Source organism: Drosophila novamexicana, unplaced genomic scaffold, assembly GCF_003285875.2.
Source record: "Drosophila novamexicana strain 15010-1031.04,08,12 unplaced genomic scaffold, DnovRS2.1 tig00002290-arrow-arrow-pilon, whole genome shotgun sequence".
Lineage (NCBI taxonomy): Eukaryota > Metazoa > Arthropoda > Insecta > Diptera > Drosophilidae > Drosophila > Drosophila novamexicana.
Window position 1 is genome coordinate 62,492 of NW_020824973.1, and position 26,443 is coordinate 88,934.

Here is a 26,443-nt window from a genome sequence, read left to right on the forward strand (position 1 = left end):
CACCAAATGCTCATTGAAATTTACGATTATGCTGCGAAATTATTAAACAATATGACCGCAACAACAGCAACAATCATTAATAATCTGGCCAGCAGGCGGGCAGCTCCAACTCCAGCTGACGGCGAGGCGGAGAGTCCAAATCCCAGGACGACCACAAATCTAACGTCCAAGCTGCTGCAGGCAACGACGGGCAACATGAAGGCGCTGCTAAACCGCACGCTGGCCACAATGGGCGGTCAGCACAGCGCCAGATTGACCACCCTCTTGCTCCATGGCGGCCTTGGCGCCGATGTGACTGCCGGACAGCGCATTAGGCATTCGCCCAACAATGGACATGGCGATGGCGATGGCGATGGCGCTGGGCATGCCAATGCCAATGCCAGCATTAACGGCAGCGAACCGAATATGTACAATGCATTTAGCGAGACGCCCGGCTTCATTGAGTCGTCATCAACGGCGGCCAGCACGGTGCTGAGCAGCGCCATCACCAATCTGCCGGAGGCAACTGGGCCGGCCGTTACGTTTCCAGCCCAGACGATGGCCACCTTCATTGCGGCCGGCAACAAGAATCGGGCCGCCACCATTTACATTTATCCAACGGGTGAGTTAATGGATTTTCACTAAATCCAAATCAAAATTCAGTTACACAATGCACTTTGCTTCTGATACCCTGTACTCCAATTGTTGCCATTGGGTATTATGGTTTTGCGCAAAGGTATGCAACCGTCTGACGACGGTCTGTCTCTCTCTCTCTCTCTCTCTCACACACACACACTCTCTCACTCTCTCTGCTAGAGCTCACGACTCAAATTTCGGATTGCCATCATCTGTAATACACATTCACATTCACATCCAAAATCGATAAGTATCTATGGACAGATTATAAACAAGTTCAACTTTTGGTTAGCATTAATAAGACCTCAAATGTTCTTTCCATTCGGACCATAAGCACCGCAGTTATGGCCTCTCTTCCGTCATTTTTTACAGGGTATCTCCCGCGTATGTATTATCAGTAGGAAAATTTCAACCTTGTGTACATAAATTTATGAACACAACTGTTAAACCCTTATGCCTTAATCTTTTTCAATGCCAAATCTTGCATGCAAAATAAGAGCCACTCAACGGCGAGTTAAAGTGAAGGCACATGGCGTAACTGACAGTCACTTAAGAGAGCCTGCAAGTGTCACTTGAAAGTCAATAAAGTGAACTTAAGCTAGAGCAGTTTACAGAGAATGTATGTACGTTGCTATGTTATATAAATAACATTGCTGTTAATGTAAGTCGCGTGAGAACACATAGCAGAGCAGATAAATGAGATCAGGCATTGTTATATGGTAGATGTAATGTTTATTGCCACCTGTAATCAAACTTCACATAACATTGCTGTTATGTTGCAGTAAACATAAGTATAATAACAGCCACATAACATGTCAGGCAAGCGACCTGTTAAAGATAACATAAACGCTTCGGAAAAGTAAAGCAGAATATATTGAGAATTTATAGTTAATGCTCACCAGTCGCATTCACCCCTTAAGCTCTACATAACATTGCTGTTAAGTTACAGTTAACATAAGCAGCTGAACTCTTACAGCTAACCTAAGTTTTATTCAAGCACGTAAAGCAGAATATATGGGAAATGTATAGGTAATACCCCCCGTTGGGAAACTCTACTTAAACTCTGAAGCATACGAACTATTTACAGAGTTTTTAATAGAGCTGTTTAATTGCACTTAACATATGTGGAATGAGAGCTACATAACAGAGCTACATAACAGACTGTAAAGAATCACATAAACTAAGTAAAGCAGAATATATTGGGAATGTGTCGAGCGCAAGCTTCACTTAAACACTGAGGCGTATTAATTCATCACATCACTAAACAGAGCTCTTAAATTGCACTTAACATAAGCACAAAAGCCACCGTTAAAGCCAGCTATAAACGTTATTCAAACGAATATATTGTCAATGTATTGTCAATGCCCACCAGGCACTGACATATTAATTCATCACATTTAATAGACCGATGGTTTATTTGTCAGGCACTTGGCCAATAACTTTTGGCTGTCAGTTAATCATTATTTTTGGCCAAGCCAACGCCGGATGATTGAGCCCAATAATCGGGACAGCTAATGCGGATTGCGCTTGATTAGCACGCTCGTCACATCACTGTCTGTGGGCGAATAGGTGAAACGCTCCCGCAGCCCGTCCGCCTGTCCGCCTGCCAATAATCAAATCAGCTCAGTCCGTTAGACAGACGGACGGACGGACGGACGGACGGACGCTGAGACTGATGGTCAGACGGCGGCGGGGTCGCGTGCCAGGCCCAATTAGGGGCTAATTTGCATTATGCCATCCGTTCGTTCATTATCCTCGAATAGCTCAGATAGATACCCTCTCGTTGCACGCTCAGAGGTGTTGTCCTCTTTTTAATATACCCTGTGCGCATTAAAGGCCCGAAAAGGGGGTGGGATGTGGCGCAGCATTAGTATGTTTCCCAGATAGATTGAGATCCTTTACTTTGTTTATCCAATCGGCTTGTATGTCCATTATTAGCTGTCTAAGTCTGCGAGACTATGATACCCTATGGGGCTTATATTTCGCCCCGAAGTTTTCTGATATCGCATTTTTAACTTCCCAGACGAGCAATTGGCGATACAGAGAAAGTTGATTGGCATCGCTTTTTTAACTTACCCGGCGAGAAATTGGCGATGCACAAAAAGTACATTCGTCATATTTGCACACAATAAAAAACGAGGAAAAAAGTAAGCCAAAGCGATAGAAAATGCTTCGCAAATTGCATGCCAGCTAGTTTACAGGGTATTTAATGTAGTTCTGTAGTTCCGCAACAGAGTAGCTGTCAGTCAGGCACGCCCCTTAAAAAGCTGCTCAATTATCTGTGCACTTATTGTGGCACCGATGGAGAGAGAGAGAGGGAGAGAGAGGGAATGGGAGAGCCGGAGTGAAAGCGAGTGAAAGTGAGCGGAAGAGAGAGCTTGCGACCTTACGACCCTTGGGCCTAATGCAGCAATTAGGCAAGTTGAAGTCGCATTAATTGCAGAGTTTGGCCGACTATTAACGCGATTTGAAACGTTGATTGTTTTAAGCAGCAGCTCTTAACTTGGCTCTGGGGGCCAAACGAAAACTTTCGCTTTCGCTTTCACTTTCACTCCCGCCACACAAATTGCGGGAGCTGTCAAAGCCTTCGTCTGCCTGGCTGCCTGGCTGCTGACTCAGTTGGTTCTCATTATGGGGACACATCCAAGCGTCGTCGCATTCGACGTTAATATCTCATATCCTAATCATGCGGCTTATCTTCTTCCCACATCAGCATCGGGAGGCGCAAGGCGAGAGGCGAGAAGCTAGCAGCGTTGTCAGCGCTTTCGCAGCCCTGCGGCCCTTCCGTGGCTACACTGAAACAAATTTTTGGCCTAGTTAATAAAAAAAAATATCAAGAATCCAAAATTCAACAATTTCTCTAGTTTTCAAAGCAAGTTTTTGCAAATACAAATTTTTTTGGGGATTCTTTAAAAGGTAAACCATTTTTTTTGAGTGTATTCGAATTGTGTTCGTGCGTGGGCGGAGGGCATGTCTGCCACACAGCTAACGAGAGGGTGGTGTTGGTGGGGTGGTAGGAGGGCAGCTCGTCAAAGCCAACCAACTTGGCCATTTCCCCAGCAACAACAACAGAAGAAGCAAGAGAAGCTACAAAAACAAGTTAGAGGTTCTAGTCGGGAGCTCCCGACTAGGGGATACCCTGAACCCTCTTCTTCCAACATCAAATGCATATATAGATTCTATTTTAGTTTGGTGACTCTAGCTCTTATTATTTACCAAAATTGCCCAAAAAACAGGATATCGATATCGATTTTTATCGATTGCTTGGAAACGGAGTAAGTTATCGATTATCGGAAACAAACTCGATCTGCGCGGCAACTAGGAGCACCTACATCTCAAGTGTCTAGCTCATACGGACGGACGGACGCACGGACATGGCTAGATCGACTCGGCTATTGATGCTGATCAAGAATATATATACTTGATGGGGTCGGAGAAGCTTCCTTCTGCCTGTTACATACATTTGCATTTTGCACAAATACAATATACCCTTATACCCATTTTGAATGGGTTCAGGGTATAAGAAGTGCGTAAATTTCATTCAATAAAATGGTTTAGCCTCGGTCTAGAGCGCTTGTGGCACATGTGGCACAAGCTAGCTGCTGCAAATAATTCGCCTTGTTGCAGCATAGTTTACACAGCTTGTGTTGCAACTATTTATTGCCAAGTTGGCACGCAGAAAACGGACTCGTCTTGGTTCCTCGCATTCCACAATCCAGAGCGACAGCAGAATGCTCACCAAATAGTTTTCACGCATACAGATTCTTCAAGGAAAACATAATTAAGAACAGAATTTTAAGTTTTTCATGGCCTGCAGCCATTGAATATGTGCAAAACGGTTATAAGGGAGTTCTGCAAATCTGTGTAACAGGCAGCAGAAAGCATCTCCGACCCCATTAGGTATATACATATATATTCTTGATCAGCATCAATAGCCGAGTCGATCTTGACATGCCTGTTCGTCTGCCTGTCCGTATGTATGAACGCCAGGCTATAAATAATTCGAATATCTGAAACTCTCAACTAGCTTCTCTCCAATTACTTATCAAATTTGGGCTGAACTTGTGCTAAATCCCATTTAAATACAACATTTATGAATACATATTTTATTGATGCTAACCCAACAGCTAGATTCCTATCCGATTGCTTTGGATTATGTACTCAAAAGCTGGCCGAAGATTCTTTTTGTTTAATAAGTAAACTTTTCGGGCACGTTTTTGGGATTAAAAAGTTTTGTGCGCAAATTTCTACAAGCTGCATTCAATTATTCTAAAGCACAACAAAGCCTTTATGATAAATCAAAGGAAAGTTTCCTTCTTTCCGCAAGTGTTGCAAAGTTTCAGTTACAGCTGCAAGTGTTGACAAACGCTTCGGCAAATACATATGTTAACTAGTTGCAGCCGCTTATCACTTATGTTCAACATCGTGTAAGCTTCTTTATGGTATCAATCATTATGTATTTTTATAGAAAATTATATCAAGCGAAAATTTCCTTCTATGAAAAAGTGCTGCAAAGTTTCTGCTGCAAGTGTTGATAAACGCCTTGGCAGCCATGTAAATCAGTTGCAGCCGCTGTTCACATATGTTAAACATTGTGTTAACTACTTTGGGACAACGATCAGAATATATTCTTCTACGAGAACTCTTAAAGACACTCATCCCAAATACATAGTTAGACCATTAACACATTGACAGTTGATTGACTTTACTTTAAGCACTTACCAACACTCGCAGCTAAGTAGATTGCACTTTCGCCTGCCTCGGCAGTTGCTCTCTTGAGCTGTCACTGACTCCGTCTCTGTCATGCTTAACCATGCCAAGTACAGTCTGTCCTCGGCACGGTAAGCACGACTAAGTGGTTCCACTTGCAGCCAAATTCCTGGGTTGCATGGGGCGCAACTTAAAGCGTCAACTACTTTAACTAACTACTTTAGCACTTGAGCTCTGCCCAAGTTGAACCCAGTGATGCCACGCCCATGGCAAAAAGTAATATGCCGCCCATCTCTAACGTTTGCCGAGTCATAGAGATGAGCGCGTGTGCCGTTAGCAATATTGTTAGATATCGCATTAATGAATGCAAAATAAACAATTGCATTATTAATTTGTATGTACCGTATTTAACAAAAAGCATCAAAGAAGTTGTCAACAAATTTGTACTTTTCCTATTTAAAAAAGAATTCTTCAAGCTTTCGTAGTATAACCTTTAACAACACTGGCGCTTAAGGCTAGTTCGTGACACGACACGCGCTCATCTCTATGCCCAAAACCAGCCCAAGAAGTCACTGTGCGATTAATACGGAAAATATGTATTTCTTTTACTGTCCGCTTTTTTCGCCTTTTTCTTCTTTATTGTTTTTCGTTTATTCTCAGTTTGTCTATTCTCAGCTTTTGTTGTTGTTGTTGTTGTTGTCGAGGCTTTTGTAGCGCATTCCACGGTCGACTTGAAATATACAAACATTTCGATTTCGATTGAATGGCGGGGCGGGCCAGTTTGTTCGCATCATTTTTATTGTATTTATTGAATATTTCAAGCATCAAACGCTGCCGCCCGATGACTCAGCATGAAATTACAGACGCTCTGCCAGCTGGCGGGGTGGCTGGCTCCAAAGAGTCCCAACAACATGGAATTCTTGTCAAAGGACAGCTGCCGAGCTGCTGAAGAAGTTGCTGCTGCTGCCCCATTTACTATAACCCCTAACCCGCCCCTGCCCCCGCCCTCACCCTGGCCCTCACCCCATCGACAAGAGCCATCAATTTGTGTAAATTTGAACTGTCACTTTGAAGGCGTTAATTGGATTCAATAATGTCAACCAGAGAGCGCGCGCGACATCAACAGTTGGAGCCAGTGCAGCAGCAGCAGCAGCAGCAGCAGCGTTGACTAAATCCGTTTTAGCCAGCAGCACCCCGCATTATCCCGCACCCTCTTCCAGCACCACTCGATCATGCTTTGTGTGCTTGCAACAAGATTTTCGGGGCCAGGGATTTCTGTGGCTTAGATTAAGGGCATTGGTTGCGACGCCTTGGCATGATTTTTAGCTAGAATTGTGGGCGTGCCAGCATCCGCAGCGGCAAACACGTTGCAAACAGAGCACATGCACTGAGAGAAACGGGCGCTACAATTACATTTTTTGCCTTTTGAGCTAACAAGCTTTCCAAAAACGAATTCAATTTCCAACTTAAAGCATGTTTGCAGTGTTAAGTTACAGTTCTTTTCAAAAGCTTCGCACTTAAATCTAGAGCTCATAGTTCTTAAGAACAAAAACAAATTCACGAACCGAACCTGAGAACCAGACATTGATTAAAAACATTAACCGAACCAAGCTCCAAATTATAGCAAAATGTTCTTTCAGATCTGATCATTCAGATAGTTAACAGTCCAATTGAATATTTTTGGCAGACTCAATAGTTAAATATTAATCAGTTATGCAACACTGTTTGGAACCGAACCAGTTCAAGACTGGAACTAAAAGTCACCTTAACTTAATAATATCTAAATAAAATAAACAAAATATTCACAACAAAATCAAATAAATAAAAATATATATTAAATAAAAAAAAAGAAATACATTTAATTAATAAATAAAGTAAATAGCATTAATTAAACAAATCAAATAAATAAAACAAAAAATAAATAAAAAACATCAAACAAATAAGAAACTTAATTTTAAATAAGTTTGAACGAAAAGCTGGTTTCAATGAAGCGTAAAAAGAGGTTCACGAACCGAATCTCAAGGCGGCAAGCTGGTTCGATTCGTAGCGAACATTTTTCTATGCGAATGTGCCCAGCCCTGGTTCCAATAATTCCGAAAATTCACTGCGAACTTTCGCTCAGTGTACACAAAAAGTCATATCGCTGTACTTGAATGGCCGCGAAATACATACATACACGAATACACACACACACACACACACACACACACACACACACATATACGTGTGTATATATGTGAATGCACACTTATATAAATACATACTTATATAAGAGGCAGACAAACGCATATGGACAATGGCCAAGAGATATATTGTTTTTTATGGCTTATCGGCTAAGGACCTTAATAAAAATGTTTGCCTGAGCGGATCGCAAAAAATTGTTGGCCTTTGTTGCGGGTTTGTTATATATTCTTTTTCTTCTTTTTTTTTTTTTTGGCAAGATAAAGCAAAGACAAATTGAAACAAGAATCGCGATAGCATCGACAGCGGTGCAGGTGGAGAGCAAACACCAGCGAACCACCAAAGCCACCGACCCACTGAATCATTAAGATAAAAATGAGTTGAAAGCGGCCTGAATGCGGCCGGATGAAAATTAAATTAAAAGAAACAAGACGGAAATAAAAGGACACAAAAAGCCAGCGGGCCGCAAATGCAAATGCTGGCAACGTTTGGAATTTGGTCAAAAGGCTGTTGGCCCAGTTAGCTGGGCGAGTCGCCTGTCAGCGTAAATAAGTGTTGCCTACATTTCGGGGCACCGTCTGGCCAAATGAACCCGACCCCAGATGAGCCGCAAATTATGAGCAAAAAGGGCGATCAATTTTTTGTTGCCTACTTTAGAGCGCTTCCGACAGCTGCCCAGCGTGTGTGTGCATGTGTGTGCATGTGTGTGCGTGTGTGATAGCACATGAATAAATAATTTGCAGTTTATATTTGAACTAGTCCAGCAAGCGAACATCGCTGGCATTTAACCTTTGACCGCAGCAATTAGGCAGCAAAATTAACATATGAAGTCTACTTTTAGGCGCTCGCACAAACATTTTTGCCTAGCCCAGTCAAACATGCACAAAGGCAGAGTGTGTCAGAGATAAGGAAAAACTTTTCCATTTTCCTTCTTTTTTTTTTTTAAATTAAGAAGAGCGTGATTTGTGGAGAGGGGCGTCTAAGCCGAATCAATCAACATAATAAACTTAATAAGGATTTCATTTGTTTCAATAAAGGTTTTCCTTTCATGTTTACATCGTGAAAATCGATTAGGAATAATATGTTTGGAATTCTTAATAGAGATTTCAGCTACTTTCTGAGCAGATATCGAAAAAAAACATACAAATACTAAACATATGTGTGGCATTTTCCACTAACACATTCAACCGAATTGATTCCCATAGCACTTGGCAAGCCATTCTCTGCACTCTTGATAATTACAGGGTATGCAAATAGCGCATATCTGGCATTTTCTACCTAAATATTTAACTAAATTGATTCCTATGGCAATAAGTAACCCGTTCTGTGCACATGTGATAATTACAGGGTATATAAATAGTACATATCTGGCATTCTCTATTTACATATTCAATAAGTAACCCATTCTGTGCACATTTGATAATTACAGGGTATACAAATAGTTCATATCTGGCATTTTCTACCTTAATATTTAACTTGATTCCTATAGCAATAAGTAACCCATTCTCTGCACATTTGATAATTACAGGGTATACAAATAGTGCATATCTGGCATTATTAACTTACATATTCAATTAGTAGCCCATTTTCTGCTCATTTGATAATTACAGGGTAAACAAATAGTACATATCTGGCATTTTCTATCTTCATATTAAACTAAATTGATTCCTATAGCAATAAGTAACCCATTTTCTGCTCATTTGATAATTACAGGGTATATAAATAGTGCATATCTGGCATTCTCTATTTACATATTCAATTAGTAACCCATTCTGTGCACATTTGATAATTACAGGGTATACAAATAGTGCATATCTGTCATTTTCGACATACAGTTCCACTCGAAACCTTATAGCTCTAAGCAAGCGATTCTCTTGACATTGAATATTTACAGGGTATACATAACTAATTGATATCTCTGATCTTGTACTTACAGTTTCACCCGAATCGATTGTCATTCCGATCGTTTCGTGCATCTTCGGATTTCCCATACTGGCGCTGATTGTCATCTGCTGCTTGAGACGGCGCGCCAAGCTGGCCAGGGAGCGGGACAGGCGACGCAACTATGATATGCAGGACCATGCTGTCAGCCTGGTCAGATTTAGTCCAATTCATAGGCTTAGTGAGTTTGAATGTTGTAATGTGTGTACGAAGTTTTCCATTTAACTTTCACTCTTCACCTTCTCTCATTCTCCACTCTCTCAATATAAATTTATATATATATATATATATATCTATATGCGACACGACTTTATATAGATTCACATTCACATTATCCGATCACGATGTTTTCCATGTAGCATGGAATTTAGCTATTTTACATAATTTCACCTTTCCCTCTCTCTCTCTCTCTCTCTCTCTCTCTCTCTCTCTCACACATACTCTCTTTCCTCCTAACTCCTTCTTGATCTCAATGTGTGCCTGTCATATCGTAGTCCTTTTTGTTTGCCAGCATCTTTGCACTTTGACCCCAGACCCGTTCGCCCCGCCCTTCGCAATTCTGAAAAATTTCCATTTACTTTGTTTTTCTTGCATAAATTGCATTTCGAATTGTTAAACAAAAATGCGGGCGAGCCTCGCACACACACACCTGTCGGCCCATTCCGGCTCTCTTTTTGGCGCTTTGCAAAGAGAAAAACTGAAAATCAATTTTTGAATATTTATGAAGAAAATAACTTTACTTTGAAAGTCAGCGACAAAAACACGAGAGTAAACAGAAAAGAAAAAAAAAATAACGAAAGTTCTTTTAAGATGCCAGAAATAAATTTCGGTACAGGATTAATCGAAACCAAGAATATTAATTCATAAATAATGGAAATGAAAGATTGCGAACAATTATTTATCAAGAGCTTTATCAGGAGAATTCAAAAAGATGCCTTAACAGGCGCTTTACAAGTTCAATTTAATTATGGAAATGGAAAATTTAAAGTGTAAAAACAAAAATCTAGAAAAATAATTTACCATGAGCCTTATCAGTCTAATTTCTACATAGAAATGGCAAATATACAATGATGATTTACCAGTCAAAGGGATTTAAGCGGAGCATCACAAGTTGAACTAAGATATGAAAATAAAAAATGTAGAAAGAGGATTTACCAGGAGCTTTACCAGTCAAATTTTGATATACAAATAGGAAATTTTGGAAAGAGAACTTAGCAGGAGCTTTACCAGTCAAATTAAAATATAGAAATAGAGAGTTTAGATCGGGAATTTGACAGTCAAGAAAGATTTACTTAAGCTTTACAAGTTTAATACAAATATGAAAATGCGAAATGGAATTGAGAAAAATAATTTACCAGGAGCTTAACAAGTCGAATTAATATATAGAAATATAAATGGGAAAATTAAAAGTGGCACATATTTCTGGAAATGGAAACTTAAGAAATAAGATTCACATGTCAAATTTAGCTACGAAAATGGGAAATTGAGAAAATGAATTTAGCAGGAGCTTTACCAGTCACATTTAGGCATGTTAATGCATAGAATAGAAAAGCAAACTGGAGCTAACTGTGGGCGCCAAAGCAAGGCAAACCCTAATGAAAATCCATTCAGCTGCAGCAAAGGAACTGCTCCATCCATTTGCGACTATTCAAAGGGTGTTGCTCGCATTCCAGCACAAGTTGTCATCAATAAATGAAACAACTCAGCGAAAGGCTGTCAAAAAGATGACAACAAAACAACAAAAACAAATGTATATAAAGCACAAAAACACTTTATGCAACTTGTGCGAAAAGGGAGAGGGGGAAGCGGGCAAACTTGACCCACTTGCGAGCGCCTACAGTCTATAGTCTATTATACCCGAGCTGCGCCCAAGCTAACAGAATATGAAAACATGGCCAAAAAAGAATTGAGAGCCACGTGCGGCTCCAAGTCAGAGTTCAAGCTGAGTGCTTGCTGCGACTGTTGCGGCGCTCAATGAAAGCGAGCGTCGGCACACACCCGTACACACCCGCACACACACACTCGCACACACACTCGGAGATATTTATGCTGTTTTGCATGTGTCAAGCACAGGCAGCAGCTGCTGTATGCCAAACGGCCGTACGCCCGGCTGCATTTGCATTTCCATTGCATACCTTTGGGCGCCTGTCCTCATTTCCATGCGCACAACAAAAATGAAAACTCGTCTTTTCACTCGATCCACACCAGCCCCCGCCCCTGCCCCCGCCCACTTAATCAGCAATCCCAGGCGTCTTCACTGCATGCACGGACGCACGGACAGGCAGCAACAACTTTTGCATATGCCCTGTTTACATAAATATCCCCAATAAAGGGTATAAGCTAGTTTATGTACATCAAATTGTCTGATTGATTGATTGATAGACAAACTAGCCAACTGACTGAACAAATAGTTTGTCTGACTGTCTGACTTATTGACTAACTAACCGACTTATTGGTTGTCCGACTGATTGATTGACCGAGTGACTGATGGCTTGATTGAGTCGTTGATTGATTGATTGGTTAACCGACTGACTGATCGATTTACTGACTGTTTGACTTAAAAACTAATTGCTTGGCTAACTGACAGAGTGGTTGAATGATTGACTGGTTAACAAACTGGCTGATTGCTTGACTGACTGACAGAGTGGTTGAATGATTGACTAGTAAACAGACTGACTAATAGACTGACTGATTGATTGGCTGACTGACTGAGTGGCTGAACAGTTGAGTGATTGACTGGATAAATAATTGACTGATTGATTGACCGACTGACTGAGTGATTGATTGACTAATTGATTCACATACGGGCTGAATGACTTACTAACTTGATAAATTGACTGACGGACTGATTGATTAAGTGATTGAGACTAGCTATGGTTCATTATCGGGGTAATATGTAATTGAGCCTCACTTCTGTCGCCAGACTCTCGGTTAGGGCATCTTCAAGTCGAGCTCACTCGATGAGTGCATTCAAACTTGTTATAACTGTAAATTTCATATTCAGTGTTTGCTTTGCCGCTGGATGCGGGTGCTGCCCCGCTTTGAGCGGTGCACAAACAACATGATGGTGGTTATGATGATAATAACGATGTTGTTTTTGTTGATGACGATGATGATGATGATGATGTAGGTGACACGATAACGGAACGTTGACAAACCGCAAATTATACTTGTTTTCACCCACTACCCCCCGACGACCCCAACCACACCATGTTTTGATGGTTGCAAATTTTCGTTTTTGCATAAATTTTGAAAACAATTACGCATCACCGCAAGCAGCGCATGAAACCCACAAGAAACTTCACCGCAAAAGGGCAGCCATCAACACAGTAACAGTCAGACTGTGCACAGTGGTGTGTGTGTGTGTGTGTGTGACACACAGCTTTTAGCTGCAGTTTGAAAAGCACTGATCTGCAATTAACTGCGGTCTCTGCTGTTATCAATATTTAGGCTGATAATTATAACAATTAGGTGTAGCTAGCATACGTGTTAACGAAATTTATGTCGAGGAAATCAGCTTTAGGGTAATTTCAAATCTGTTATATTTAGCTGCCGAGCTGCAGTTTTAAATGCACTGATATTCAATTGACATTGACAGCTACTGTTATCACTGCTCAAGCTGTTAATTAACATTGTAAGCAGTAGCTTAAGCATATATTAATATAAGACCGAATTCGACTATTGGGTAATTGTAAATCTGGGAATATTATATTGCCTGTTGTCTAAGCTGAAGCTGTTAAATATAAAAGTAAGCTGCATCTTAAACATTAAAGTGTTAATATAATAGGGAAATCAGCTCTTGGGTAATTTAAAATCAGGGATTTTTATATTGTCCCACTTCAGTTTTAAATGAAATCGAATGCACCTGACAGCGGCAGCAGCTGTTGTTAACGCTCAAGCTGTTTAATGTAACAGTAAGCTGAAGCTTAAGCTTAACAGTGTTAAGACAGTATATTAACATAATTAGGAAATCCGCTATTTGGGTAATTTGAAATCTGGGAATTTTAAATTGCCCCACTTCAGTTTAAAGTGCACTTAGCTGCAATTAACAGCGGCAGCTGCTGTTGTCAACGCTTAAGCTGTTAATGAAATTAGAAAGCGGGCGTAGCTTAAATAGTGAAAATTACTTACATACGTATCGGTTCCACTGTGCGCACTTTCTGTCAGCTGGCAAGCGGGCGCGTGTCCCTTCTGATGGTGGGCGTTGGGCGGGGTTGGTGACCTGCACGTTTTGATACTCACATTAAATTTGAGCTCGCTCTCGACGTCGCACGTTTTCAATTTATCTTTGGTCACACGCAAACGCACACACGCGCACACATTTACATTTACATTTCCTTTCCACTTTGCCCGAGGCGATTTGCGCAACTTGTAGCTAATGTGAATTGCTTTTGTTTGTTTATTTCTTTGGTTTTTGTTTTTTCTCCGTTTGTTATTGTTTTTGCCGCTTTAGATTACCGATCGTCGCGAGCTATCAGTCTACGTCCTGAACGAAGCCTAAGCCAGGGCTTCACCTCGCTGGAGCTGGACACGGTGCTGGAGGAGCGCTGCAGCGACGTGGAGCAGACGCAGACCGAAATACTCAATCCCGAATCGCCCATGGACACCAACTCCTACAAGATGTCCTTCTCCTCGAGCTAACAGTTAGCAGCACAACAGCAGCAGCCGAAGACGATGATGATGACGACGACGACGACGACGACATTGTCGACATTGTCGACCTTGTCGACAGCGCAGCCGCAGACAGCTGCGCTGGCCATGCAGCAGCTGCAGCCGCGCACACCGTCGACGGCGCCGTCGTCGTCAACGCTGACGCCGCCGCTGCGCAAGGCGGGCAGCCTGCGCGAATCGCACGATGCCGCGGCGCTGGCCAAACGGCGCAGTCGCCTGCAGGAGCTGCGCGCCGCCAGCAGCAGCAGCCCGGCCAGCGAAGCAGCGCTCGCGTTTGGCGTCGGCAAGCGCGGCTCCAAACGGGAGCGTCGCCATGCCGCAGGAAGCAGCAGCAGCAGCGGCAGCGCCAGTTCAGCAGCCACTGCCCTGCGCAAATCTCAGTCGCTCGACGCAGCCGAGAGCTACTCGCTGGCCAGCATACAGGCGCCGTTGTGGGTGACGCTCACCAATGCGCGCACTATCGAGGAACTGGCGCAGCAGAAGCTCTAAAAGATGAAAGACACTCAAGAAGAAGCGAAAAAAACATACATACACACACAAACATATATACATACATACATATATAGATCCACCAATTGCCGAGGCTTGTGTTGTTGCCGCTGTTAAATGTTAATGTGGAGCTAACCCTCACCCTGCACCCCTGGCGCATCTTGAAACGAAATCCAACGGTTTTTCTTACAGCCCAAATCCACCTTGTAAATGTGTAAGCCAATGTAAACAACAAATATAAAAGTATTTAACAATTTACAACATTAGAAAATGCATACATTTAAACTAATGACCAAAATTAGTCCAAAATAAAACTGAAATTAAACAAGAGCATTTTCATTTATAACTGCCCAATTCGCACTGTTAAGCTCAATATGGCAATGTTATAGCAAGACACAATGCAACCATGCACTGTAAAGCGGAAATACCGTTTGATTTGCAAGCCCCAATGCAATTGGGCTGTGATTGTCAAACAATATGGCGGGTATTTTAAATTTCCAGCGCCGAAACACAAAAAATTATAAACATTCTACATTTATATATATTTTTCTTTGTTTTTATTTAAATTATCTTGTATATGTAATAAGAGCTTAAAATACAAATTTAATTTCATTATCAAAATACATTGTTATACAATTTCCTTAGTTGCGTTTTTGTTTCTTTCTTACGTTTTGTTACAGATCTTTAGTTGCTTGTTTCTCTTATTTCTTATTTATGTTTTCAGTTTAGCATTTGCATTCCATTACTTGCACACCGCATTTATTGTTTTTTTTTTTTTATTTTTATTTTTATATTTATTTATTTGTATATTTATAATATTAATTAATAGAAAATATACTAACAAAAAGAAGAGGTCGCCTTGGATAAATATGCCTTTCTACATATATCGATTCAAGTGCTTCATACGTATAAAGTACTCATATAATACAATAAAAAGGGGATAGAATACAAATTTCATACTTGAGAGTGGCCAATTGAAATTCCAAAAATATTAGAGGCATAAAAAGTACAACTTATTTCGAAAAAAAAAAATATATATAATAATATTTAAAATAAAAAACAAACAGAAAATATGTTTTTACAATTGAACTACTAAATTGCAAGCACTGTGCCCCTGGTCTGTGTGTGAGTAAATGTGTTGCCCTGTGTGTTTGTGTGTGTATGTGTGTGCCTGGTGGGAATTAGGGGAGCAGGGCCTGAGCAAATTAATTACTGCTATTTATCGAAGCAGAGAGCAGATTATGTAAACTCGATAAAAGTTGAACAAAAAATAGTTACCAAAATCATATGGTAAAAAAAAAAAAAAAAACAAACAAACAATAAGACTAACTAGGAGAAGCACAAAGTACACTTGTTTTTGTATTTGTTGTCTTTTTTTTTTTTTTTTGAAATTTTAGTTTTGTGTAGGGTAAAGTATTTTCATGCAATGCCACTCAAACTGTCCCAACTGGTGCATATGTTAGCTTTCAGTGTTGCAAAACACATCAGCAGCATTCAAATTTTGCAACTCGCAGCAGCTGCTGTTGCTGCTGCTGCTGCTGCTGCTCTGCTTGGCTTTCGTTCTTTTTATGCTGCGATGATTTAACATTATTCTAACTGTTAAGATAATTGAATTTACACACGAGTCTGTTAATTGATGTTGCTGTTGTTGCTGCTGCTGCTACTGCTGCCATTTGCTGTTGCTGCCGCTGCCGCTGCCAGTTGCCGTTGCATGTCAGATATGAGCGATGTCACGTTGATAACAGTGACCGTTAGAAATAATTATCATTAACATATTGCTGTGGCTGTGACTGTAAGCACATATGGAGATGGCATTGACAGTTGCAATTACTTGATGCGATGGATGGGCTAGGGTGTTTGGGGAAACAGCGTTTTGGTACCTGTTACCGCTGATATTCTGTCACGACAGTGACTCGTTACTTGCTGTTTACAAGTAACAGGTACACGTTTATACGTTTATTACTCCTCAACTCCACTACATGTGTATTGTGGCCGCCGTGTAGCGCGCCTCGCCGCGTCGCCATGACCATTGGCTGGGACGGAACTGTGACAGAGGGAGAGGGAGAATTCGTTAAATAGAGCTCAACAGAAAACGGTGTGTGTGTGTGTGTGTGGTGTGCAAGCGAGACAGATGCCAAATGTTTATGTGCTGTGTACTGTGTTCTGTTAACAAACCTGATGTAAATGCTTGGACTGCATGTAAATATATATACATATACATTCATATTTAAGTTCAGTATTTAAGTCGAAAGCTTATTTTCATCGATAGACTCACCTGTATGAGCAGCTGTCCGCTCCGTGTATGCGGATACCGGTACGCATAGAAGAGCCACAGTGTCACCGCAAACACCAGACAAATGGGCACCATAAAACCAAAGGCAACGCCCACGCTCTTATTCTCCGGCAGCACGGCGCCGAGATGCTCGCTCTTCTCGACATTAACGCCATCGCCCGACGCCGACTCAACGCCAGCCGGCGACTGCGTGCTGCTCACTGTTGGCTCTGCGGCCGCTGTGCTGGCAGCGGGCGTGCTGCTGCCCATGCCAGGGCTGCCGTTGTTACTGTTGTTGCTGTTGTTGTTGCTTTTGTTGTTGCTGTTGTTGTTGTTGTTGTTGGTGCTGCTGTTCTCCTGTGCAGCATTGTTGCCCTTTTGACCCAGCGCCGGGCAGGCGGCACTGTTGTTAATCATCGAACGATCGCAGCCTGTAAATGCAAAAAAAAAGGCGTGAGATTTCAAATTGTGAACTGAGCCAGCCAATCGATGTCGATAACGATAACGATAACTTAGCATAGATTCTAACATATGCTGGACACATCAATTGTTTGTAATTCTATAAGTTTATATCAATTTATCGATAAATGTTGATTAACATAGCTTGCCAGACAGGCTATAAATTCTCACCCACCGGATCGGTGATCTTCCTTTATCCTATCTACTTAACAGTCTATATATCTAGCATTTAATTTCTCTAACTTGATGTATTGAATAATTGGGAAGACACTCGCTATCTAAAGCTAACAAATAAGTAAATAAACAAACAATTCAATAGCAAATGGGGGCATATCGATTTTGATAGCAGGGCCTGGTCTGCAGACTGAAGCTTTAACCACTTGAGAATTATAAGCAACGGAAATGGTAAATTTGATATCGATAACAATAAGAAACAATCGGATAAGACACGTTAATTGCGGAAGATTGCAACTTTTTATGCCTTTATCAACATTTCTATCCCATGAAGCATTACATTCCATCGATGGGCAATAAAGCTTCTGCATGCAACCATTTCCATGTCAAATGCCGGCAAGAGTATCCCTGACATGGCCTATATATATATATACATGTATATATATATTGGGATTAGTATTTACCCTTTTGCTGCCAATCCTGCTTTCTGCGATCGTTGCCATTATTTGTAGAGCAGCGATTCAGTGTGGGGCACCAGATGCACTGTGTGGATAAAGGGTATATAGATTAGCTTTTCGGTTGGTCAACTCCGGGCCTAGCGGCCGCCTCACCTCAAATGTGGTATTGTGATTAATGCACGCCTGACAGTCACTGTAGCCGAGGCAGGTGGGCAAGGCTGTCAGCACAATAATGGTGTTATTTCTGATCTCCTGCTGGGTGAATGTGACGCGATGATACTCGTAGATGGTCTTGCGGTGCGCAACTAATCAAAAAAACAAGCAAAAGGTAGACAGGGCACAACATATATGTATAGAACGTTTAGAGCTACATACAGTAGAGCATCTTGTCCACGATATAGGCATCGGATAGGCCAACCTTGACCGGATGCTGATGGTCCTGTATGTTATTGATCAGCGTGGGCAGCTGATAGTAGACAAACACAATATTGCCAGTCTGATGCAGCGTCGCGCTAAACGTGAACTTGCCATATTCGGGCTTATCCTGCAGTGTGACATTCTCCCAGACGACGGTGAAGGCGGTGCCTGCAAAGAATTTCAGAGATTTGGTTAACAAACACAGCCGGCATCTAAATTGTTAAGTGGACTAACCATTATCCTGTAGCCGCACAAACGAATCGTCCGACATGCTTGTATCAAAATTGGCCATAAGTGGCGCAATATATTGGGTGGCCGCCAGCCAGGAGTGCACATACTCGCCCGTATAGAGGAAGCCGCCAGTGGCGACGGTTATGTTGCGCACGTTATGCCCATAAAATGGAAAGTCAAACTTGAGCTCAACGGTCATGGCCCGTCGATGCGACGAGGACAATATACTGTTCTCGGGTATCGCACGGAATCCAGTCCAGAATGTGGACGTCTCCTCCTTGTCCACATAGAGCAGACTGCGATAGTAGTCAAAGTGATCCTCGGTGCGGGTCAGCGAGGCATTGGTCGCCTCGTTGGTGATTACCTCATCGGGCACATCCACATCATCGATGAGCGCTCGCTCGGTTGTTGTTGTTGCCGCACCTGCTGCTGCTGCTGCTGCTGCTGCTGCTCCTGCTGCTGCTGCTGCTGGTGGTGTCGACTGGACGGATTGGTGTGCCACCTTTTTGGGATATTGCGATGGCTGTGAGGCCATCAATTGGGTCTTCTTTGGCGGACCAGCGGGCGCTGCGGCCACATTGATGCTGGTGGTGGCATTGCTGTAGTTGCTGGCATCGCCGCTGGCATTCTGCTGCTGGGTGCTGAACTCCTTGCGCTGGCCGGTGCCATTGACGCCCACGTTGTGCACATTGTAGGAGACGCCGCCCGTGGCAGTTCCCTTGCCGTCCAAGGTGGTGGTCACAGTGGCATCTGCCGCTGCAGCGTTTGCGCTGGCATTCACATTGGCGCTAACGCGCTGATATTGATTCTTCGCATCCTGCACGGTGGCCACAACCGGCGTCGAGTCTGCCGTTGACGCTGGGGCGGCACGACGCTGACGCAGACGCAACAGCTCCTCCGGCGACAAGCTAACAATTGCGTCCGGATTGATGTATCTGAGTTGGCTGCCGAGGCTGCTATCATCGGATGCATCAGCAGCTGCAGGAAGAGCGAGAGATGAGAAGGCGTCACAACACAATTGAATAAGCTGACATTATATACCTATATACTATATGCATATATCTATATAATATATATGCACATTCTTATCGTTTAATGGTCGCAAACGAATTGTGATTTTATTTGTCTTTCTTCGAAATTCGCCTCATTGTCTTTGATAAAAGCCTGCATGCGAAACGTAAGTCGCAAATTGAAAAGAACTCTCTAGAGGTTATTGCACATTGCGAGCTTGGCATATCTCTTTTTTTCTATGTCTAGTATAGTTTTAATCTGTGTATTATTTTTAAACACTATCAGTTGCGTTTTGTGTGCATTTGCCACTTGCTACAAATTTCCAGAAGTGTCAAAGATTTCTAGATTATTTACATATATATATATATATATATATGCATATGCAGTTCGATGGATAAGTCTTTTGCGAAAAAATCGAATCGATTTTCGATAAAAACAAAAAAAACCCAAGGCTTTGCCTTAATTAATGGAACCGGGTAGGGGTATCCAAGAAGTGAGATATTTCCGATCTATATTTGCCAATCAAGAGAATAATATATACAAAATTTGGAGTATCTAGCTAGCTCTAGTAAGATCGATCGTTTATCGATACTTATTGATTTCATGTTATCGAGGCAAGTTATCGATAACTCGCAAATAAACAGATCAGATCAGGTTTAAACCACTTTCAAAGGGGTTCAATTCAGTGCAAATTCTTAAAACACTATAGAAAAATCCCCAGATCTCATAATATACATACATATATATAATGGGTAATTGCCATCAGCAGCTGAGTCAATAGAGCCCATACGCCTAAAAATTGTCTGGATCTAGTTAGACATCGCTTTTCCCTGGAATGATCCTAATCTCATCAACATTGGACTAGATTATTACATAGTTGTCGTGGGAGCAATCGGTCAAAAGGTGACTATTTTTCATGAATAACTCTCTTATTCAATTCATTTGAAAAACAACAAGGAAAACCCTTATCAATATGCCGCTTATCTGCCATATATATGTGTATATATTAACAGTAAAGATAGCTCTTCTTTCTTTGCTTCTTTCTTTTTTTTAACTGAGATTCTTCGCTTGGTTTAAGCTTATTTTCGCTTTGAAAAAACTTGATAAAATGTACTTAATTTGATATTTTTGAATATAATTTACTGAGAAAAATACGCAACAGAGTGTGACCATGGCAGGCATGTATATTTATAGTGTGACCATGTGATAAATGCTAACAATTTGTGTATAGAGAGAATATAAGAAAACGTAAATTACAAATAGTTAAATAGTTAATCAGGCCTATTGTGTTTTGGGTATGACTTATCAAATTCGCCTGAACTTTGGAATAGCTAATGGATGTTCAAGACAAGCTTAAACAAATGCCTTAACTCGCAGCTGTTGTTGTTGTTTTGGTACCGTGGGTGTTTTGTCAAGTTAAATATTTGGTTTTATTGCTTTGAGTGCGAGAACTCGTTTAACAACAGTTCAAATGGGCAGCGATGTCAAATTATTTAATATTTTTTGGTATACTGTCGATCTTTTGTAGTGTATATAAAGGCATAACAGTGGCGGCCATATAATTGTATACGCTACATTTGTTTCATCTCATTTGTTGTAAGCTACAAAAAAAAAAAAAAAAACAACAACACAGGTATTCATATTGATAAGCTTTATTTACATTGAAAAAACCAAACATATAGTAGTGTACCTAATTGTATGGCCACCGCTGTAATTACATTATGTGCCCTGTTAAAGGGGAGACTTGAAAGTATAACAGCTCAATGACTCCCAATATAAATGCATGTTGTTTTTGTCTTTATTTGTAACATGGCATTTACATAAATTGAGCAATTTCTTTCCTCCTCCCCGTTGTTTTTTTTGGTTGGGTTTGCCGCTCTCAGTCACCGCATTTTGCGCCTATTTTTGCTGGCATTGTAATTGCTTTGTTAACTGTTATTTGACGCCGCTCGCACAATATCGATTTTCTATTTTCACTTTACTTACATATACATACATATTTTCAGTCATTTAGACGATATTACCCCGCCTACCCCAATCACACCCCTGCAGCTCTGCTCGTGCACATTCTTTAGGCATCGCATTGCCATAGTATGTAGGTAAGTATTACACATATACATATGTAAATATAAGATAACACACACACACGCACGTTTGCTTGTGCCTGCATACCAAAGGGCACTGCGCCATTAATCGTAGTTTATTATTGTTTTTGCCTGCCGCTGTAAAATACAATTCTAACATGTGGTCAGCAGCGTGCTTTACTCGTGCGCGAGGAGACATTAGGCAGAATGTGTACGATATCGATTACAATTACGATCACATTAGAGATTTGAAATACAAAAATGTTTATGCATGCATGCAAATACTGTGGAGCAAGGTGCGAGCGCTGCACACACGCACACACATACACGGTCACAGGCGGAGACAAGTCTGCAATCTGAGCTACACATTTCGCTTAAAAAAACATATGTATTTACCAAGTACAGTTATTTTTTGTTATGAAACGTTGATATTCTCTTCCCCCTTCCACGGAGCCAAGAGTTTTCTGCAGAACTCACGCGTGGCAATTGTTTACGACACGGTGGCAGCACCACACGAACACATTCACCCCCACCCACCCGTTGCTTTCAACCCTTTCTCGTTACAAACGTCACTTGTTTTGCATTTTGACTTTTAGCTAATTACAGATTATTTTTGATGCTATGGCAAAAAGTAAAGCAAAAATAATATGCATGCCTAGAGACACAAGAGAGAGGAGCACACACACACACACACACACACACTCACTTTTATGTATGCATATAAATCAGGGTTGCACGTCATTGATGTGTTTGTCTATTTCCCATTGCCTTGCATAATTATTGGCTGCGGTCACACTGAGTCATACACCTGCAGCTGCCTGCCCTCTCTTTCGCACCCACTGCTTAAGCGCCCTTCCAGTTTCTCTGGTCGTTTCTTTGCATTTGTGCGGCGTTTGATTCAATTGAACCCGGTGTTAATTGTTATGTTAATGGCTGTTGTTTTTGTTGCTGCTATTTTAAATAATTGGCGCAATTTATTCAGCATTTGATTTGAAAATGAAAGCAATTGTTGCTATTCATTCTTTCTGCTAACTACTGTGCTAACGACCTTATGGGGCATACTCATACACACATGCACAGCCACATGCGATTGCGAGTGTGACCCAGTTTCTTCATATATTATTCATTTTTTCTTTGGCAAGGAAATGCGTCTGCGAAATGGAGTTTCTTGTTCCTATTTGTTTATCATAATTGCAAGCTTGTTATTCGTTTTTTACGATAAAGCGATCATGGTGAGGTGGTCTGAGAGGTAGCTGGTAATTTATTTGACAGGCATTTTGCGTAGTACGTCTACTTTGTCTTCTTCCTTTTCGCCTTCTTATCTAGCGACGGACGAGCTTTTCAACTATAGATGAATACTTGTTGACAAACAACGGCAACAAAAGTGACAACAACCGTAACGAAAATTGTATTGAAGTTTTTTTTGGCTTTTGGCGCCGTTAGCCGGACATGCTTATCGGCCAAATCAATAGAAGCAAACAAAACGAAAACCGAAAACGGATCGCGCAATGCACAGAGTTGCCAGAATGCCCAAAATGCAGCGCGAACAGCGCATCTAGAGAAACAAGAATGAGAGAGAGAGAGAGAGAGAGAGAGAGAGAGAGAGAGAGGCGAAACGCAAGAAAGTGAACGAGCGGCATATAGAAAAGCCAGGTGGGAGCTTTGTCAATGCTCACGTTTGATGTTGATGATGTGCTAACACGGTCGGCTCTGCTTCCTGTTGTCACAATTTTGTGTGTGTGTGTGAGACAGAGAGGGAGGGGCTGTGTTGCAATAAAGCAGCTTCAAGACAAACGCAGCACTATGTACCGTTTGGTGTGGGCGCCAATGCATACAATGGCTGCGACTATTTTGGTCAACGTAAACCGTAAGCAGACAAGGGGTGGAGAGGGGGGAGGGGGGTTGATGTGGCACAAATGCAAAGAGATGAATATGAAAGAAAGTCTCTACAAATATAGTACATACATACGTATATTTGAATAGAATTCATGTCAGCGCCCCAATTGGAATTGGCCGCAGCACATGCAATCCCAATTGGACGGTGCCGAGCTGTCCGTGCTTTATCTCACTCGCATTCTCGATTGTTTATCGATCGAAAGTACATTAAATGCGAGTCGGTAAATGCACATTGTAAGTGCTCTTTGTTGGAGCAGCCTTGTGCTTTCATTATCTAGGCAAGGCGATTCTACCTGTGTATGGGTGCGCCTGAACAAAGGTAACGGTACCATAAGCGCATGGATGGACCAAAGTCCCCTCGATGTTCTTTAAACTGATTTAGCACGTACTTAATACATTGTTCAAAAACATTTTGACTCATGGCCAGTGAAATCCCTTTTGAAATGGGCAAGAACGAGTGATTTGTTAACCAGTTGAATGTTGTAAAAACGTAACTAACAAAATAATGTATAAGAGTTAATGTCCAATAATATACACACACACAACACAACCGAGGCTGTACAGCTGTTTTCAATAGAGTCGATTTAAGCCTGGAATATAGCGTTTTTTTTTTAGAACTAAAACCAAAACTGGAACTTCAAATAAAATGGTATATAATAATATAACACAAATATAACAGATATGTACGAAAGGAATCTGCAATAGATCGCGTGTCACGCGTCCATCTCTAGTAACAATATGCCAATCGATTACGGATCTCTGCAATGCAGACCATGCACATATACATACATACATATGCATGTGTGCACTCATATGCATATGCATATGTATAAGTGTATAAGTGTACGTTATATGTATTTATTAATAAGCACGCAAATCTCATTCAAGCTACTGTTTGCTACTGCAAAAACTAACTGTTTATCGCCACAGCGAAAAACATGAAAACAACAACAACAACAACAACAACAGCAGCAGCAGCGCTCTTGCTCTTTGCTGTGCCAGTCGGTGACAGTCCCCGTGGACATCGGCCCAGTCCAATGGGAATTAAGTTGGAATGAGTGATCGATTAACTGTGACTGCACACTGACCAGCGGCTGCTGCTGCTGCTGCTACTGGCAGTCGAGCTTCATTGATTTCTAGCAAATGTCAAAAACAACAGCAGCAACAAATTCAAAACTGAGTATTTGCACACACGGGCTCAAAGTTAAAAATATAGCGACTGCATGAAATTGATAAGTGGGTGGTAAAAGTTGGCTGCCAGACAAAGAAATGCCCAATCGCAACTGTATCAACAAATATGTATATATGTATATGTTCATATCAGGCAGTGCGTGTGCATTAAGCTGAAACAAGTAAATGAACTGCGTCAACAATAAACGCTGGCAACGCCGTCTGACCGGGGCCAGTTTTTACATACATATGTATGTACATAATAACATATACATACGTATGTGCTTAGGTAGCTGAAATAGCATATTGCATTATTGGCTAATTACACAACACTGACTTATGCTCAAGAGAGTGGTAGAGAGAAGAAAGAGCAGATAATGTACAAATGCAGAAATAAAACGGCGGCTAACGGCATTTTGGGCCAGCAGCAGCAGCTGCTGGCAAGGTTGCCACCTGTTTTGTTTCTTTGAACCATTTCAATTTCAATTGCGACGCCACCGCATCGTGAAGTGCCAACAACAACAACATAAACAAAAACAATAAGCCTGACAGTCGCCTTTCCTTTGCGTCTTAATAAAAATGCGCCACAAATTTCAATTGTAATATGCAACAACGAGATGTCGCTCTACAAGTGCGCGAAGGGGTTGACAGTGGGGCTAGGGCTACGGAAATAGTTGCACGTTAAGTGGAGCATGGAGCAAATAGGCGTAGCACACAGTACAGCACAAAACAAAAAAAAAAACGTTAAAAATAAAGCGAACGTGGGCAGTGTATTAGAGCTAGAGCGAGAGGGACAGACAGGCAGGCGACAGGACATTCGTTTCTTAGTAATGCTGCTGCCTATTTTCACACTCGGCTGCGCCACTCACACATACACACACGCACGCACACACACACGCACACACACATGCACACGCCTACGGTGCTACGTACACTTGATATTTTGTTATTGTCAATTAACGCATTTACTGCTAGGCAGCAGAAATAACAACTACAATAAAAATACAAATTCATTTTAACAGCAACAGAGACACAAACAAGAAAAAAACATGGCAGCAAAATTTCACCATACAAAAAAAAAAGTAACAAATGGCAGCAGAGCGCGCTCTGACTCCCCCTGGCTCATCCCCCATTGACTCAACGACCAATCTGCGTTTTGTCTTCTTCGACATCGTCATCATCATCATCATAATCGCTGCCTAACGATGATCTGTCATATGTGCATACACATATGTACAAGCGTATTTGAATATTTGGTTTCGAGAAGATTCAAGTGTGGTTTCGTTTCACTTACATATTGATTTCACACATTGTATTGATCCGTATATAGTTAATAAAATTGCGATTTGCGCGCACGCACGACCGACAGTTTTCGCCATTTTTCTTGTCCAACCCGCACGACAAAACGCACACGTCCGCAGCCACTGAAAAATAAAATATTAGTGGCAAACAAAAGAAACGGCTTGCACTTGTATTTGCATTTTTATGTTTGTACAGTTTGGTCTCACTGCTTTGTTTGAAATCCGCCGATTGCAATGGTATTTTTTTAATACGAAATATAGTTACTTTTCATAACAGTTCTTTTTTTTAAATGTTAATTTACTCTATATTTATTTTGTTCACGTGACATGTAAAACAAATTTACCGTTTATATATACAATTTC

General features: G+C 41.4%; 2 protein-coding genes across 3 annotated transcripts; one reads left to right on the top strand and one right to left on the bottom strand.

Annotated features, from left to right (window-relative positions):
• The first annotated feature begins 4 nt into the window (after nt 1–4).
• LOC115769098 lies at nt 5–15,004 on the top strand. Its single transcript, XM_030713809.1, is given in 3 exon segments — nt 5–601; nt 9,443–9,628; nt 13,901–15,004. Coding segments are annotated over 3 exon segments (1,488 nt in total). The 5' UTR covers nt 5–6; the 3' UTR covers nt 14,608–15,004.
• A 158-nt stretch (nt 15,005–15,162) lies between these two features.
• Nucleotides 15,163–26,365, bottom strand: LOC115769097 (plexin domain-containing protein 1). 2 transcript variants are annotated; one of them, XM_030713807.1, is made up of 8 exons: nt 26,259–26,365; nt 26,074–26,203; nt 18,622–19,596; nt 18,346–18,555; nt 18,124–18,275; nt 17,977–18,055; nt 16,883–17,310; nt 15,163–16,651 (listed from the first exon to the last, which is right to left on the bottom strand). In XM_030713807.1, exons 2-8 carry the CDS (start codon nt 26,156–26,158, stop codon nt 16,583–16,585), a joined length of 1,998 nt encoding a protein of 665 aa, XP_030569667.1. In that variant the 5' UTR covers nt 26,159–26,203; nt 26,259–26,365; the 3' UTR covers nt 15,163–16,582. The 2 variants fall into 2 exon arrangements, with proteins under 2 accessions (XP_030569667.1, XP_030569668.1); XM_030713808.1 differs by having other exon boundaries at nt 26,275–26,364.
• Nucleotides 26,366–26,443: the final 78 nt, after the last annotated feature.

What these genes read in the sequence shown, in the direction of transcription:
- LOC115769097 (XM_030713807.1), bottom strand. Translation starts at nt 26,158, where the DNA reads ATGGCGAAAACTGTCGGTCGTGCGTGCGCGCAAATCGCAATTTTATTA. An exon ending in TGTGCGGCTACAGGATAATG is followed by an intron (nt 18,556 to 18,621) that starts GTTAGTCCACTT and finishes AATTCTTTGCAG; the next exon opens with GCACCGCCTTCACCGTCGTC. An exon ending in GCGGACAGCTGCTCATACAG is followed by an intron (nt 16,652 to 16,882) that starts GTGAGTCTATCG and finishes CCTCTGTCACAG; the next exon opens with TTCCGTCCCAGCCAATGGTC.